Below are 18,778 nucleotides of genomic sequence, written 5' to 3'. Positions count from 1 at the left end.
AGATGCACTGGTTGAACCTGTGGAATCGGTGGTAATGCAAAGAACATTTTATATGTTTTCTAACAATCAAGGGACATTTTTACGAGGCCCTGAGAGACTCGGGGCTTCCGTACCTTTTCTGTACAGTAGCGCCGGGTCTTATTCTTTCTTGTTTTGATACTGACACTCTTTTCTAGAAAATGCAGCGTGTCTTGTAAAAAGCTTGAAAGATTCTTACTGTCGATTTTTTCACTTGTTTAAAAAAAATTGAAGTTCAAATACAATAACTAGCATGACAAAACAAAATGAAGATGTTTGCAGCTGAAGTATGGCAATGTGTGAAAATGCGAAACACATTGTTGGATCCTCAGCAAATGTTGGGGATGTTGTGTTTAGCAGTATTATTTGCAATAATGCAGTAGGTTTTAGGTGATTATTAATATATTGGAATCACATCATGAACAACAGCTGGTGTCCCGTATTTGTTGAGGTTTGGGCACTCTTGTTTGGGGCTGCGTGGAAGACGGGAGCTGCCTGGAGTTATTGGCAGCGGAGTTGTGAATGTCAGCTCATTCATCTACATCAAGCACACAAACCAGCAGCCAAGGTGAGACGCCTTTCTTCACGAGCGTCTGTTTATAAAAGAGAGAGAGAGAGAGAGAGAGAGAGAGAGAGAGAGAGAGAGAGAGAGAGAGAGAGAGAGAGAGAGAGAGAGAGAGAGAGAGAGAGAGAGAGAGAGAGAGAGAACTTCGCTTTCTTCGTCCTCGCTGCGTCTTGGACCAATCTCCTCTCGTTTTATTCGTCTTTTTCCTGCCTCTCCCCCTCCCTAATCTCGTCCCCTGCCCTCCCCAAACCTAGAGCTTGAATCTCCCTTGGTTGTGTCGCGGGCGTGTGTTATAAAGCGGAAAGCCCTGCCGCTCTCTTCAGATCGGAGCGCTCCGACCTGCTGCGCGCGCCAAACTGTCAGACAATCAGGACCCGAGCCCGCTCACAGCTATGACCCTGCCGCTCTCCCTACCTGGATTAACTCTCAAGTAACCGCCGTGTGTCACCCCCACCTTCCCTCCATCACCATCACAGCCCGCAGCAGCAGCAGCCTCTTCATCGGCTCCTCCGTCCTGTCCCCCCTCACCCCCCCACCACAAGTCTCCAACTCTCACCTTTGTTCCGCGGTCATGGGCTGCGTCGTGTCCTTTTCGCCTGGGCTGCTGAGGGGCTCGACCGTGCTGTGAGGCGGATACCAGGTGGATTTATGGTCCGCAAAGCCGCAACTACCAACCGAGGGACATTGGTGGAACTTTGAGCTCTGAGAGGATGCAGCTGACGTGTTGGTGCGCCGTGTTCCTCCTGACGCCTGCACTTTTCCTGGTGAGTCTCAGCCTTGTATACTTCTAGCTCAACTTTTCTCCCCTTCGCTCTGTTCCGACAATAGTTTAAAAGCCATCATTGCTATTCTTTTCTTAAACTTGCGCATTTGCAGACGCACACTGGAGAGACGCGGCTGCTCGGTCACTTCATAGTGTGGTACAGTACATATCATGTCATGTGTGAGTAAAACTTTATATCAGCGCTTCCGTTTGTAGAAGTGTTTGGCAGTGAAAGTTGCACCTGGCGGGTCCTTTCCCCGCGCGATACCGCTGTGCGTAAAATGCAGTAATTGCTGAGGAAATCGGGTTTTCACGCAGGTAAAGAATATAATGCAGATGGGAGATTTGTCATGATATTTCAAGTTTGTTATTTCAACACTGAAGACATCAGATACCTAAAGCAGCGGTCACTAAATGGCACAGACAGTGAAATCGTCTCACGGGGGCGCCATAGCGAACCAAAGAAGTCACCCCACAGCGCCGGAGACCGGCTCCTGATGACAGACTCCTGTTCGAGCCTTGTTTGACTGGTTATTTTACCAGTAAAAGAATACATACCTTATGGCTGTCTTGTTTTTTAGGTTTAGTTCAATGCTTGGAAAAAAACACCAACATCCCGCGTTTAGATAGAACCTTAATAACAACATGAGGAGAACTGATTTCTGCTTATAAACATGACAATATACTCCATACACAGTTTAGTTGAAGTACTTTATCCTGTTTAGATTGACATACCGAGCGAGGCTTTACTGTGTTGTTTTATTCAAGTGTTATTGTGACACAACAGAAAGACGATATCACACACAAACAAATAGAAGAAACACAAAAAAAGAAAATAAATTGATTCTATTCAACCTTTTAAATTCTCTGTCTACTTTTTAGATCTCATGGAATATTAGTCCTGAACAGAGAGAAAGCCTAAATCCGGCTCTTCTTTAATTAGACAAGAAAGTGATATTTATCATTCGATTTTATGTTTTGTACCCGTAGTTTTCTAATATTGTATTTCTAATTGATAATACATTTAAAAAAACATGTCACTTGATGGATTTCAGCCCACAGTCTACAGGTGTAATCACTTAGAAATCGGAATTATTTTACGTTATGAAATGAATATGAATGCCTGTAAATAATTGTATTAAATGCAGTTATAAACATACTGGCATTTTAATAATCCCGTGTATTATACATGGGTTTGAACCTCTCGTTGGTGGTATTGCAGGCTCTGTATACAGTGAATTTGGTGTGTAAATGTGTGTGACTTCTTCATTTATACAAAAGCTAACACGCAAAATAAAACACGCAGCAGGTGGACTTGGAGCTCTCCAAGGTGCTGAAAGTATTTAAATGCTGCATGTAGCCACAATGAGAATAATAGCAGGCCGAACAATAATAGTTTATTTTAATTTTAAAATGGAGTGTAAATATGTAAAAGTAAGCTTTAAAGTTCTATTGTTTGACCTCTTTTTAACAACATTCTCTGCTTGAAACATGTTTGACTGCAGGATCCAAATGTTGGCAACTCCTCTTCCTCGTGAAACACTCCTGTGCTGTCGGTCTGCTTTGAATTCACAAGCTTGACGTCATTTATGGACATTAATTTATTTAAAAATTCATACTGTCGAGGGAAAGGTGTGTGTTTATGTTGCGCAGTGGTGATGAAATCCACTCGGTTTCTCTGATGAATCCAGTTCGCCGAGTTGAATTGTGTAGCTGGAAAAAGAAAGAGGCACACAACCACAATGCCTCTCCGCCCAGAGTCAACAGAGCTTATTGTGCAGCCCGTTAACAGCCCGCCTTATCCACATGTGCGGGTATTAGAGCTGAACTTTGATGGTTTTATTCCGTGTTTACGGCTCTTGTCTCCGCTTAAGCCTCTTGTCTGAGAGCCGCGCCTTGACCCCGATAACAGCCCAGCGCAGGTAGCAGCAATACAGTACGCAGCACGGAGCGGGACGATCACCGGGCCCACTAACCCATTAACACGCCTCCTATTGTTCCTGGACAGCAGCATGCCATCGGGGGTTACCGTGATTTTATTTCATACTTTATCTTTTAATGGAACCCAGGTACATTTAATTCAGAGACGTGGATACAAGTGTAAAGGTGTCGTGTTAAATTCGGTTTATTGTCTTATACGTCACACAGCTTCATAAATCACACTGAGGAAAATTGATTTGAATTCAATATCATTGTAATACAATACAACATTGTTGTTGACTGTGATTTCCTCTTAAACTAAGTTGTGAGATATGCCTATCACCGTAGTGCATGTTGTGTGCGGGTTAGCAGCTGAAAGACGATGAGGAGGCATTTTGAAAGCAGATATTTCAGCTCTGGAATTCACGTTTGTTTTGATTTATTTTTTTGCTAAAAGTCCAGTTTCATTTAATTGAAATGTTTATTCATAATGTAGACACTCATTCTATTTATGTCTTTTACACCCACTTGTGTTGTGTATTTAAGAGTTGTCTGGAGTGAATCATTATGTTGCTCTCTCTTATCACCGTCATTTAAGGATTTAAGGATTCGAGCCATGTTGACACTGCTGACAGTGTTTTTTTTTTTTAATAAATTGAAGTTGCAGACGTGTTTCTGTCTGGGCCTCGGTGAGGCACTGTGACTTGAAAGTCTCCCCCCCCCCTCATCTCTCCCCTGGGAGATGCAGTGGACCACTGGCGACAGCCACAGTCACATCAAAGTGTTCTTATCAAACAGTGCAAATGGGGCCTGCAGTGTCACGCAGTCTACGCAGTGGGGAGCAAAGAAAGTCCCACTGAGATCCCCACAGCACAGCTCACAGAGGGTGCCCCCCCCCCCCCCCCCGACCCCGTCTCACCCCCTTCAGTCCACAGGCCTGAGATATGAGCTCATAATAATAACTCAATAAAAATGCAATATGTTTTCATTAAGCTCTTTGAAGCTGAATTCAAGAGCGGGCTGGTATTAATTCAATTATATAGCAACGGCATTCGCACAAATGCCCACATGCTGCGAGACTGAACACACACACACTCACACCCACACACACTCACACACACTCACACACACACACATCGGACAAGTGTATTGTGTGGTCATCAAGTGGTAGCAGGGAGAGTGTGTTGAGAGGCTTGTGTTTTTTCCAGCCCAGACGTTGACGAAGTGAACATTTCTCTCAGTTCCTTGTTCAACCTATGTGCTACTCCGCTTTCAAAGCAGCATGGAGGCGTCACTTTGGAGCTATTCAAGCCCGGCTGCCAGCGAGAGGCTGAGAGTTCAGTCTCAGAGAGCAACACTGCAATTCCCCCACCGCCGCCTCATGGCCTTAGCTCAGCAGCCAGCTCTGTTACAGTCACCGGCTTCCTCCCAGCGGCTCCGCTGCCTCTCAAGGCGGTGACAAGTGGTTGCCAGCTGCGGCAAATGTTTTCGTATACGTAGCTGGCTCTCCACGTGGAGCTTCAGGGGTGCTTAAAGGACTCCAGGGGGCTTCGGAGGCCTTGTACACGTCCACTCTTCCTGAGGAGGTTCCAGGTGTCAGAGATGTGAAGATTGAAGATTAAATAAATAGTAAACACACACTACAGACTTAGCAGGTGGTGTCTATGTATATTATAGATATGTATACCAAATGGCAGTATAGAAATGGCAAATATATGTTATTTTCATATGTCTTGTTCAAATGAAAAAAGACTATGTGCTGAAATACCATCTTCATATTTCGCTTGAGTCTCAAATATTGATCGTCATTAGCATTAAACCTCCGCTCGGGTTTGAATTGTGTTCTAGTTAGGTTGCAATTAAAGATTATTTTCTATTCATTAAGCTTTTAATATGTTTTAATTGATTCATTCTGTCTATAAAATGTTGAAAATGTGTCATATCACTTCAGCTGACCAACAGTCCAAAACCCAAAGATATTCAGGGGACAAATTCACTGGATGTTGGAACCAGTGACGGTCAGTCATTCTATGCTTGAAAAATGACTGAAAAGGTAAATCGATTGTCAAAATACTTCCTAATTCATTTGATGTTGATTGACAAATTCTTGAATCGACTAATTGTTTCAGTTGTGCTCGCTGGTCTGGGTTTAGAAGTGTTTCCTTATCTTCCCTTCTGTATATGTGTAATGCTGAATGGCTCATACAGCCAGAACTCTGAAGCTGCAATTCAATTCAATATTAAAATTGGACAAAACAAATGAGGTTTTCAAAAAAATAAGCAAGTTTGAAAGTGAGGTGTCTCGTGTGAGGCCGACCTCTTACCTCCAGTCAGAGTGCTGTGAGTCGAGCAGAGAGATGGACGCTGCACAACTTTCACCCGTGAAGCTGACTCGGTGTTGTTGCATTGCCTGAACTGTAACCTGTGTGATCCTCTGAGTCCTGGCCCGTCTGATCTCAGGTCAGCCTCCCCAGGCAGCCGCACGCTCCCACGAACACAACAACGCTAGACCTGTTTGGCCACAGAGTCAATGGTAATAGCATACTGCTGAATGGGCACGTTGGGCTCCTGGTTATTCTTCTTCTCTGCATGCATCATTGCAGGGATGGCTATTGGGATCTTGGTGGAGGGATTCGATCTGTTGTGGTGTTTAATTAGAGTGGAATCTCCTTCACATGTTCCCAGAACAAGCAGTCTGACTGTGCACCCTGCAGTCATCAGTGTGTGTGTGTGTGTGTGTTTGTGTGTGGACGGTATGTTTGAGGTGTGTGTGTGTGTGTGTGTGTGTGGACGGTATGTTTGAGGTGTGTGTGTGAGTGTGTGTGTGGACGGTATGTTTGAGGTGTGTGTGTGTGTGTGTGAGTGTGTGTGTGTGTGTGTGTGTGTGTGTGTGTGTGTGGACGGTATGTTTGAGGTGTGTGTGTGTGTGTGTGAGTGTGTGTGTGTGTGTGTGTGTGTGTGGACGGTATGTTTGAGGTGTGTGTGTGTGTGTGAGTGTGTGTGTGGACGGTATGTTTGAGGTGTGTGTGTGTGTGTGTGAGTGTGTGTGTGTGTGTGTGTGTGTGAGTGTGTGTGTGGACGGTATGTTTGAGGTGTGTGTGTGTGTGTGTGAGTGTGTGTGTGTGTGTGTGTGTGTGGACGGTATGTTTGAGGTGTGTGTGTGTGTGTGAGTGTGTGTGTGGACGGTATGTTTGAGGTGTGTGTGTGTGTGTGTGTGTGAGTGTGTGTGTGTGTGTGGACGGTATGTTTGAGGTGTGTGTGTGTGTGTGTGTGTGTGTGTGTGTGTGTGTGTGTGTGTGTGTGTGTGGACGGTATGTTTGAGGTGTGTGTGTGTGTGAGTGTGTGTGTGGACGGTATATTTGAGGTGTGTGTGTGAGAGTGTGTGTGTGTGTCGACGGTATGTTTGAGATGTGTGTGTGGACGGTATGTTTGAGGTGTGTGTGTGTGTGTGTGTGGACGGTAGTTTGAGGTGTGTGTGTGTGTGTGTGTGAGTGTGTGTGTGGACGGTATGTTTGAGGTGTGTGTGTGTGTGCGCGTGTGTGTGTGTTTGAGGCGCTAGGGTCTGTGATGAATGGCCACAGCCTCTCTTCTCCTCACACGCTGCTCCACATCTTTAATCGCATTCACAGTTCAAAGGTCAAAGCTGGAGCTGATGCTTGAAGGGCATTGTTCTCCAGCCCGGCTCACGACCCAGCTTAGATCCTGAGGGGAGCTTCACCCCCCCTCGCCTCCCTCTCCACATAGAGCAATCCGTTTATGGAGGAGAGTGTGGCACCTCGATAGCAGCACTTTGAAGCAGAGCGAGAGAGAAGTGTCTAGATAACCTGGTCCTGCTTTACATCTGCAGGCTCTCCTCTGGCTGCGGAGTCGGCCATGCGCCGGCTCGCCATAGCTGCAGTAATAGAGCAGACCTCTCCGACACACACACCGACATCTGCATTCACATGAGACGACTCACCAGCCTGTTCGCTGGCACTCGTTTTCAGATCCAGACACCTGCATTCTTTTTCACATCTTCTTTTATCAACATCCAAAATACTCGTTCAGGTCTTTATTGACTTTGTGTATTTGTGTCTGTAGATTTCTCCTAAATTCACCAAACGTTACCATTCGATAATGCCTCATTTGCATATTGAATGTAACATTTCAGAAAACTTGTAATAAAAAGAACAGTCTTCATGTTATTAATCAGCTGGTTATGTCTTTCAGTTCAATGTTGCACCGGTTCACCTGCAGTGCAAACATCTCTTTGAAGGACCTTTTCTGCTCTTTTCTTTCTCCTCTGAGCCAGAACTCCAGCAGCTCACAGACTCCAACCTTCTCTCTCTGTATTCTGAAGGTTAACACAGAGCGGTTCATTCATATTTCATTCAGAGACTCACTTATACTACATTGTATTCCCATAAATGCGGCAAAATTATGAAGTGTTTTCTGTGTCGTATAAGAGAAACCATCGACTCTAATATGTCAATAACGCGTGTTGAACCGGCATTATCCAATGAAAGAATTCTGTTTTGGAAATATTTGATAAGATAATGCTTTATTTGCTAATTTAGACATAGATTTTGAGAACACAAATGTGTCTCAATGTAAGTGTCCACTGGGGAAGTTGCGTGCTGTCTCGTTCATGTCTCCCGTTAAATGACTGTAATGGGAAAGGCGTCATTCTTCGAGACGATAGAGAATCTTCACCAACTCTGTGCTTCCCTGGCTTTGTGAGGCCTTTTAGCATCTTTCAGTTTATTGTTTTGGTTTATTGGCCCACAGCTTTACTGTTTTGATTCCGTCTCAGCACAGCTCTGATAAACTCAGTGCACAGCAGGCCGAGCAGCAAACACCAGACACAGAGTTTAGAACGCTTTCTTTCTCAGGATGCGGTGGAGGAAACATGACCATCAGAAGGGTGAATATTGAATACTTTCATCAGATGTCAGAATAAATATTTGCTTTGTGCTGGATGCATAATAAGGTCGTAATAAGGCATCTATAACAGCTGTATCTGGTTTGTTTTCCTTCACTGTGGTTTAACATCACTTCAACTGTGTTAACTTACAAAACATCAAAAGTATTAACAACACAGATTCTTTAAAAAATGTAATTCCAATTTAATTGAAAAATGATTATTATTTTTCATATTTTCCTGTTGTGTGCACAATGAGCCATACAGGCCAAATAATCAGCATTATTATTCAACATGTGAGAATGAGTGTGTGTGTGTAATGGTGATGGCTTCACTGGTCCATTAGTTCTGATCAGAGGCTCACTGACTCCTCTCCAATGCCGCTCATTAAGATCTGCTCCACAGCCTTTCCCACGCTGACATGTTGGCTGCTTCTCTTTACAGTTGTTTCAGTCCTGTTTACCCTCATCCCTCCAATTTGGAATGTCCAGTTCTGCACATGTGCTTCCTCTGGTATACACGGTGTATACGTCTGGGGCCTGTGTTAGATAGTGGAGCTGACAGGAAATGACGGAACAGAGAAAAGGGATGACATGCAAGCAAGCTACTCAGCCGACTCAAACCGAAGATTTTGTAATTACATGTTCACCGATGTGACCAGGAAGCCTCCAGACGCTTTATTTCTACCTGATAATACTGGTTTCAAGTCCGATTCCCCACACAACCCCAACACCGAAGACAAGTTCCTCATATTTATTTATTCATTTTTGTTGGCTTAAAAATATCCATACTTCTCCCTCACAACCGCTAGGACATGATCCCTCATCCCACCCAGGAACACATCAGCCAATTGGGCTTTTGATTTGATATGAACAAAAAGATATCATTTTAAAACGGGACAAAACTTCTGTCCTCACTAGATTCCAGAAAAACTCTGCAAAAAAAACAAGCAAATGAAAAGGTCAAAAAACTTTGACAGGAAGAAAAGGAAAAAGACAGAAATATAAACAAGGGACACATTGCTCTGTCTGAGTTGTTGGCTGCATGCTTGGCCTGTCCAACAGCTGGATACGTCATCATACTTCACATAAGCATCACTTGTGTCTTGCTGATCAACAGAAAGAGTTCACTTGCTTCCACCAATAGAACTCTTGTTTTTCCTCCAATACCTCATTGAAGCTCCGCCTTTAATAAAATGAATCACCACTTCATTTGAATGTATTTAGTTTCCTAGCTCAGCACATTATGAGTTACTCTCATTTTCAATGACAAATACAGCTGGCAAACATATTACATGAAACACATCAATATGCAAAGTAGGATCTTATGTAATCTTTATGATTACTGCCCTGTACATGTACTCTTATCTACAGCACTGTGTGGCAGCATTCCAAGCAAACAACTTGATAGAAGAACACAGAACAATGCTCTCCGACGAGCTGCCATCACCCACCACCCATGAGAAATACACAGATTATGATCATTTTGAAGAAAAGTTAGATATTAAAGTAATTTCCTTAATATATGTAATATAATTAAGCAGCTTTGTCACATTTCAAGTACATGATTAACAGATCAGGACTTTTTTTCTTTACAGTGCATGACCGGGTCGCATAATATCCACATATTGAAGAGATACGTGTTCCAGTTGCTCAGGCTGAAGTCAGTCATTAACTGCAGTGAACACATACTGTCTAAGTTACCTGCGGTCTGGTACTGAATGGATACAATGCAGCCGGGGGCTTCGGTGTTGTATAGTGACAGATAGCTTTCTCACCTGCTGATGGGCTGGACTGACCAGTGAAACAGAGCAGGCTAAGATGCTGCTCTCTGAAATGTGGAAATGGAGAGGAGGACGACGCCTCCCTCCTCTGCCTCGGCAGTGATGGATCTGCCATCGGAGCTCACGTCTGCCGCACAGTCCGATAGTCACGTCGCCCGCTGATGGGAATTACCAGCCATGTCCGTTATCTCCATCTTTAGGTCTTTCCATCCTGTTACGTTACAATGACTGGCCCGCTCCAGAAACATGTACGGATGACTTGTAAAAGAAATCAATGAGTGATGAACATTCATGAGCACTCCCATCCCAGGTTGAGACCCATATGCTGGCTGGCAGTATTGGACTATCTCTGTAGCATTGCAGTGGACGTGAAAGGATTTTAAAGCCAGTTTCAGTCTAACGAGCTGTTAAAGGATTCTATTAGTCTGTGTTTCACTGGCTTTTCCACCCTAACAGTGCATACAACTCCAGACCAAAAACTGCATACCTGTAACATTCTGAGCAGACCTGAACTGAATCTAAAACCCTGTGAAACGTTCTGAGTCTGTCCAGCAATTACTTTTCCAGTTATCATAAATCTAAACATGACTTTGTTTGTGATGCAGTTGTGTCTAATCCTTTAATAGTTACATCAGAGCTACTGTTATGAGCACTGGGCTTTCTCACAAAACATCATCGTGTCATTTTAAGTTTCATTTGTCTCACATATCTCAAGCTCTGTTGCCATGGTAACTAATGCAGCAGGAAAAACCACTATGGAGGAGTTATTACCTCACATCCTCTGACTATCAACGGTCTAACTTCATCATCAACACAAATACAATGTACTGTTATTAATAACATATTGGTTGTGGTTAAATGAATGAGACTGTTCCTGTTGGTTGAGCACAGGGGCGTCGTTAGGCCTATTTTAGGGGGGCTTAAGCGCTAAATGTCATAGTGACCCTCATAATGCTATTGTACCGCTATATCATCCAATTCATTGACCAGATAAGAAGATTCCTTCCATTTCAGCGGATCATACAATATTTATCATTCGATAACTAAGATGTACTTGAAATGTGTTCTTTTATTTTTGTTGTTCACATGTTTTTCTCCATTGAATGGTATATTTGACACTGAACTAGTTCATCTTTATCTCAGTGATAGTGTCCAAATGAGCATAACATATCACTGGTATGTAAAAACTACACGGACAGCAAAATAGATGTAAATGTTGATCAAAAGCTTATTCCCTTCTGCTCATAATAAAACAAGTAAACAACTCAAAAGTTTTTGGGAGTGACGCGGATATGAAAGAGAGTTTATCCGTCTTTCCTTCACAAGCAGGAAAATGATTTCTCTCTCTTTATTTGAGAAAAGTTCATATTTGTGTTGTCAAATTTCACTGTGACCCTTAAATTCTGTCTCTTGTGTTATCATATACTAAATGCAAACAAAACTACAGAGCAAAATCACACTCGTTCTGATTGAACCAATCTATGAACTGTCTGAAACAATGGGCCCAAATGGGCCCCAAAACAATTTGCCGCGCAATGCGCGAGCAAACTGGCCCCTCTCCTTGGGGCTATGCCCCCCCTTTCTTTCAATCCTGGAAACGCCCCTGAGCACAGTGTTACAGTTGAACCCCATCACTGATGCAACACAACATGGTTCAACTTCTGTGATAGGAACAACTCTTTATCGACTTGTTTTGCGAAGTGTGCACTGGAGTCTTCCTATTGCACCCTGAGGGGTTCTTACTTACTGATAATACTTTGTTAAGGTTCAGGAAATGTTGTGGTTAGGGTTCAATCACAACTTTATTGAACCTTGATTGTAATGGTAACAATAATAGTGCGATCATGGTAATGATTTAAAAAGCTGCCGGTTTGATCTAACCCTCCCATGTTAAAGTCAGATTCTTTTGTTGACCAACCCCGGCCTCCTCCTTCTTTGGTGGATTTTGTCCCTCACCTTGCTATTATGTTCATAATCAATAGAGTCCCTTGCTGAAATTATTGTTGTTGGTGTGCGTCTTAGGAGGACAATCTTGTTCTCTGACCCCCTTTAGGATATCCTCCGTCTCCTTTTGTTGAACTAAGATGTCTGTTTCCTGAGCCTCCTCTACGGTCAGGGTTTGGGTCAGGCACACAAAAACGACTTGGTCAAAGTGAAGGAAAGATGGTAGGCTTGCTAGGGAACAGGATGCTCCTCTTTTCACCCTGTTAAAGGGTTTTTTGGGGGGAGTTTTTCCAGTGTTCTGATGTGAGGGTCAAAAGACAGAGGGTGTCGTATGTGTACAGAATGTAAAGCCCTCTGAGGAGAATGTGTAATCTGTGATTTTGGGCTATACAAAATAAATTGAATTGAATGTCAGTGGTCCAAGTCACAATCTTTCTTGACCACTTATCCACCCTGACTTAGACATCTTCATGGGTCCAACAAGAGACACAGAAATGCACGAACTTGGAATCGAACCAGTCGATTTTTTGAAAGCTGGTACAGATTTCACAGCTGATTGCTATTAACAATTAAGCATCAGTGAACAAAACGTCAAAAGAAAGTAGTTTGTCTTCCCCAATGCTATGTTCTGTTAGGTCCTGTTCAATTCTGTTTTAAACCGCCGACTAAACTCCACCACAATTAGCAGAATACATCAAATGAATCATTTGCTTTCTGCAGCTTGTTGGGGGTGCTGCGCAGTCTGGGAGAAAGCACCACCCTCAGGGACGACCTTTACCATTTAGCTATCTGCATAGACAACTGGTAATGCCACACTGACCAACCAAAATGGGATGGTCTGCTATAAAATCTGCTGAGATATTATGTTGTGCAACAATTTCTTCCAACAGAACACATACATAGTCTCACATTTTACCCGTTTTTTCAGAGTATGTCCTTGAAATCAGCCACTTAGGGCTGCTTGTATCAGAAAACCTGATCTACAGGCCGGCTGTTCATTGAATACTGCAGTTATCCATGAGCTATATCTCTTCTCCTTCCACAGTCTTTGTATCACAGCACAGCAAAAATCCCGGCATTAAATCTTCAAAGCGGCGACTCTGTTGTCCACTCTCTGACTCTGTAGTGCAAAGCCATGAATGAGCGAAATGTGAGATGTGGAACAGAACAGGGAAAGGAAAAGAGTACAGAGGAGGGAGGTGAGCATGAGTGACTTTTATGCTCAGCCTGCTTTACAAGTACAGTGCTCCAATTTGTTGTCAACACCCACATGTCTGTCAGGCCGGGGCTGTTTGTGCCGTCGCTATCACTCCGAGCAAACAAGCGGATATACAATGCAGCCGAGGAGAAGCAGACTGCAAATTGTCGACACGGATGTTTTTTTTGAAGAGGAACAAATGATAAAGTCAGTAAGGTTCAACAACAAAGTTACAACCCCGATGTTATTGCTCTCCCCTTCCGTGTTTCCACTGCAGATGGCAGGGGAGGTAGAGAGAACAGCTGTCATCGTGAAAGAAACAGTTGAGATACTTTATAAAAAGACATTCATAACTGACATGTTGGGGGATTGTGTAACGAAATGTACATTCAGATTTCATACAGAGTAGCTTTGAGCTGATTCATTGTGTTAAAATCAGGCGGCAACCTCCGGTTCTTCCGAGTGAAGCCAATGCAGAAGTGTCTTAAAACTTGCATTCTCTCTTCTGGCCAGCAGGTGCGACTCCTCCGGTTACAGAAAGAAGTCTGGATGTATAGAAGTCTATGAGAAAATGACTCTACTTCTCTCTTGATTTATTACCTCAGTAAACATTGTAAACATGAGTTTATGTCTCAATCTCTAGTTTCAAGTCTTCTTCAATACAGCATGATGTTCATTTAGTACATGATGGTCCATTTAGAGTCAAACAGACCATAAAGCAGGGGATGCTTTAGGGCAGGGCTACTGTGATTGACAGGTTGCTGCCGCTACAACAGCCGTATATGGTGTCTCTACATCACTCTTCCGCATTCCAAATATGGTAACTTCTGTTCATTGGTTTCGGAAAAAAAACGAAAACATGTTGATGGCCGTAATCCAAGATGGCGACGGTGAAATCACCAATAGATGATGTCACGAAGACTACGTCCGCTTCTTATATGCAGTCTGTGGTTAAAATCGTCCCTTGGAACGGATGTTATTTGAAGATGGCCCCCTAAATCTGACAGTATTGAAGGTAAATGACACTATTGGTCATTTGTCCAAATACCTAAAATGTCTTCAGTGTTCCTGATAAGTGAGTGTCCACACAGGCAACACATTCTCACTCCCAACTCATCAAACACTGTTTGTTTGTTTCATAAAATAAGGACATGTGTTACATAACTTACATAAGTGGCATTAGTAAGGTAAAATAAATCAGCATTGACTTGATTTTACAAGGGACACAAACAGCAGTAGCCGGGGTGAAAGTCCTGTGTTTGTTTGACCCAACCATCCCCCCCTTTGTTGAAACTTAATTTAGAGCATCATTTTGTAGAACCTCTTCCAACTTGCACCAAGTGCAAAATATCCTATCTGCAAAATGATCTCGGCATTTTTCAGATGGGAGGTTTTGCTCTTCGGCCATCGTTATACACATCCAGTAGCCACTGTCCGTGTGCTGTGGTGCTGAACAGGTAGTGTGTGTAACTCGTCGGTAAGTTGGGACTGAGAACAGGTTAGTGCAGGAGGTTTTTCAGAGCTTGTTTGATGAAAACAGTTGCCTGCTGCTGTAAAAGGGGTTGATGACGTTGGAGTTTGCGGGCATGGAAACCAAAACATTTTGCTGAAAGAATATCGATTGGCGTAGCTTTAAATGTACTAATGTATGTGTACCACCACTAATGTGTCAAATTTTCTCTTTATTTCGTAATTCACTTTCAAAAACCTTGAGTTTGTAATAATTCATAGTTCCCAAACATTAACAATTTATAACATTAACAAATTCAAACATACAAATTATTGGTTTCCATCAGCATAAGTGCAAGTTTTTTATTATAGACGTCAGCTAGAGAAGTAAATGAGTTCATGTTTAAAATAAATGACTGATAAAGAAGGAACATTTTAGTTTTTTGAAGTAAAAGGCACTGCAAAGAGTGGAGTGGCTGTCAAAACTAGTCATTTTCCACCTCTCACGAAATTACATCTTGGTCCCAAAAGTGAGTGAATAATTGCTATTATTGATTAGTTGCCATGTGTCAATCAGCTTCACCCCACTGGGTTAAATGGGCTGCCGCTGTTTTAAATTGCTGTTATGGCCTTACTTCTTCATGACACAAACCCCGGGTGGCTCTCTTTGACACTTTAACAAAATTATGGATTGAACTTGAATGATAACAAAATATCTTTTCGCTGTAAACAGACTTAAATGTAGCTTATCCTGGTTTGCTAATCAATACCTCACAGCGCAGACCTTTGTGTCCTTTTTTCTCTTTGGAGTGAGGGCCGATGGTGATGATGTAATAGACCAATCACGGCCTTTATCAGCTGTACATGACAGGGCTTTATTACTTTATTACTTACAGCAGCCCTGGAGATTGTGGTCCTATTGATTTTCAGAATTACAGTTCTAAATATATTGTTTTTGCCTGTGGATGGTCTGCAGTCACAGCAGAGGGCAGGGCAAACAGCCAGGAGGAGTGTGTGTCCGTGGCTGACAGCTGTCAATCACATGTCAGCGGGATGTCAGCGGGGTCGTCCTTTGGAGGACAAAGAGGAGGAAAAGCCTGCCATCCCTCCCTTATCGCTCTCTCATTTACCCCTCCTCTGTCTGGTTATCACGCTCTCTCTGACTTTCTATTCTCCACACTGCCTCCTCCGACTCACTTGAATAACTCTTCTTATCAAGCTGACCCCTCTTACTTCCTCATGGGAATCACATGTACTCCTCCTTATTGTTTGCCATTGTATTGTTATTGTTAGATTTTTTGTCCCTTCTCATTATCCCAATGCCATCCATGCATGTTTTCCTACCTCGGGCAGAGAAATGGACTTCCATGCAGGGGCCTTGTTCAAACATACAGTGTAAACATGCTCACATGCATGTGCCTGTTTACCATCAGCGCTGCAGTTCAAACAGACGGAATTCAGATGCGTGCTGTTGCGGAGCGTTAAAGCTAAGGGACCACTGCAGGTGACAGCAGACAGGGAGACTCTTCCTCAGTCAGCTAATGTTCCGTCAACATCACCTTTAGTCCAGCACACGCTGCTGTCATGTGTCTGTTTGCCTGCTAACGTAAAGTCTGTTTGGTTCATGCATCAGTGTTTTGTTAGTGTAGCAGCTTATGCTGCTGTGCAGGACAGGAATGCAGCTCCTGTGCGAGGGAAATTCCATCAAGTCTGCTGCTCGTGCCGACACTGACACCACCCTGCTTGAGGCCCAGGCTGTTGAGCTGGGCGTCAAGCAGAACCAGGACCGCAGAACCAGGACCCTGCTGCAGTAAAAAGCTTTCTAAAGGGACTGTTGTAATCGGACACTTTTGTCGGCAAGGACTGCCTAAACCAACGCAAAATGAAAGTTCTCGTCGTAGCTTTAACTCAAGGCCCGTGCACTTTCACATTTCAACTGCTTTCATGCGACGGTCAAGGAAGTACAACAACACTCATAGCAGTAGACAGCTGGCTCTACTAATGAACTCACCGGCAAAATACCAAGTGTTTTTTTTAAGCTTCAGTAAAATGTGGAACTGGCTGAGCTAAGCAGATACTAAGGGGATGTTTCTCCCACAGCTTTGGGACTCAAACAGGGAAAGTAGCCTCGCAGTCTTAAGTCTGGACAGCATTTGGTTGCCAGACTGGAGGGGTGTTGGTACAAAATAAAGTGTTGCTTCAATATTACTAGAATCAGTCTAAACATATTACGTGTAATCTGAGTGTAATTCCTCAGGTTGTGTAAAACCCCCAAATTGTCAGGAACAATACTGACGACATGACCCCAATGGGAGAAGTGTAGAAGTCTTTTTCTTTACTCTTAATCAAGTCATGTCGAGTCAATTATATTAATATAGCCCTATATCAGAAATGAGAAATCAAAAGGGGCTTTACAACCTGTGCAGCCTACTAGTCCTTCCATCTTCCATTCAGGTAAAGAGACTCCCCCCACAGGAAGAGCAACAGAGGAGGGGTTCCTCGCCCTGGAGGGACAGAGATGTTGTGTTGAGTGGCGGCCGGCCAATAGAGGGCCACGGGGCCTGGCCCCACCCACCTTGAGCCACAAAAACAAAAATTATTATAATATTATTCATTTTTCTTTTTTTAAATAATATTAATAAATTATGTAAATTGTCAATATTTGTGTTTTTGAGCTATGTAATATACCCAGTAATATTTGTAAAATAGGATATCTGCGCAAAATAAATGCTTTTCCCTGCTTGTCCTATCCGCTGGTGCACCTCTCAGCTGTCCCGTGCACGTCTCTACTGCTCGTGCACGTCCTGGGGCCAGATCGATTTGGCCCAAGGAAGACTGGTCTAATAAGCAGCTTAGCCAATCACTGATTAAAGAAATAAATGAGTGACTTACAATTTAGCCAATCAGCGCCCTAAATAAGACTTCCGGGAGGGCCATATGAGAATGGCCCTCCCGGAAGTCTTTTTCTCCCGGAGGGCCCGTGTCTCGTTCTCATCTCGCATGTTCTCGCTACCCAGCTGGACGACGGTCACCGGCTTGCGGTAAAGAAACACAACGAGGAGGTGGATAAAAACCGGCACATTTTATCAAAAATAATTTATTGTGTCAAGTTTTGTGGGGCTTTTGAGTTGGCTTTGCGTGTGCATGACGAGACTGACTCCTCGGACAACCCTGGCGTGTTCAAGGGACTGGTGGATTTTGTTGCGTCCCTCGACGGTGTGCTGGAGGAGCACCTGGAGACAGCCAGCGTTTTTAAAGACTGTACAAAATGAGCTGTTGGACTGCATGCTGTCGGTTGTAAGGGATTACATTCTGGAGGAAGTAAAGAACGCTGATTTTATCGCCATTCAAGCAGACGAGACGACGGACATTTCCACCCACTCGATGCTAACGGTAACGTACAAGAGCGTGTTAATGCTCTGGCTATGCTCTCCATGGACAAGGAACTTGTCAGGGACATGCCTGACTTCAATAAGAAGGTCATTGAGAGGTTTGCCACTCAGAACTGCAAAGTTCCTTTACAAATAACTGTCATAAAAACATGCAGGTTTCCTCACCGCACTGATTGGGTGTTTCTCCAACAAACAAGGTTCATAGGGGCATCTTAAAATGTACTTGTTCTATTAGACTATATATGATATTTATATTTTATTATAATATAATATATTCATGATATTTATATTGTATATTTATGATTATATGGTATTTATATATCATATTATACTGAATATTGTTGTTATATGATATATATATATTAATATACTGAATTGTATGAATAAGATGTCCTTATTATGTCAGTGTTGGAATAAATGATAACAATGTAACTGCAAAGTACTAATGCGTTTTTTTTTTCATTGAATTATACTATTTGCTGAAATTGATTGGATGGCCCTACCCAAAAAAAATCCACCAGCCGCCACTGAGAGTAACCACCGTAATAAAATTACAGTGTAGACAATCCATATGACAAAATGACACGTGAACATTTATCTCATTTCTATAAGTTACAGCACGTTGTGGAAACGTTTTGGTCCGGATCAGTTGAGTTAGTATTCCTCCAGGAGCAGAAGCTCCAACACTGACATTGCTTATAAACTTAACTAACGAAACAAATTAAGAAAACTGTCTCAGAGCTATTTTCTATTGGAATAAATAGATATTTTAATGGAAACGTCCTGAAGTAAAATAAACCTTAACTGGGTTTTTTTCAAACATGAAGGACAACGTTTGTTGCTGAA

General features: G+C 43.0%; 1 protein-coding gene across 1 annotated transcript in view; it reads left to right on the top strand.

Moving 5' to 3' along the window:
- Positions 1 to 1,293: 1,293 nt before the first annotated feature.
- The window catches only part of nxph1 (neurexophilin 1), a gene marked incomplete at both ends in the record, with an annotated part of 50,711 nt that continues 33,226 nt past the window's right edge, over positions 1,294 to 18,778 (top strand). The window contains one exon of the mRNA XM_079288490.1: positions 1,294 to 1,347. Coding sequence (XP_079144616.1) covers positions 1,294 to 1,347 — 54 coding nt within the window. The remainder of the gene's footprint in view (positions 1,348 to 18,778) is intronic.

This window comes from Melanostigma gelatinosum, assembly GCF_949748355.1.
Source record: "Melanostigma gelatinosum genome assembly, chromosome: 17".
NCBI lineage: Eukaryota > Metazoa > Chordata > Actinopteri > Perciformes > Zoarcidae > Melanostigma > Melanostigma gelatinosum.
This window is presented reverse-complemented; position numbering and strand designations above follow the sequence as displayed.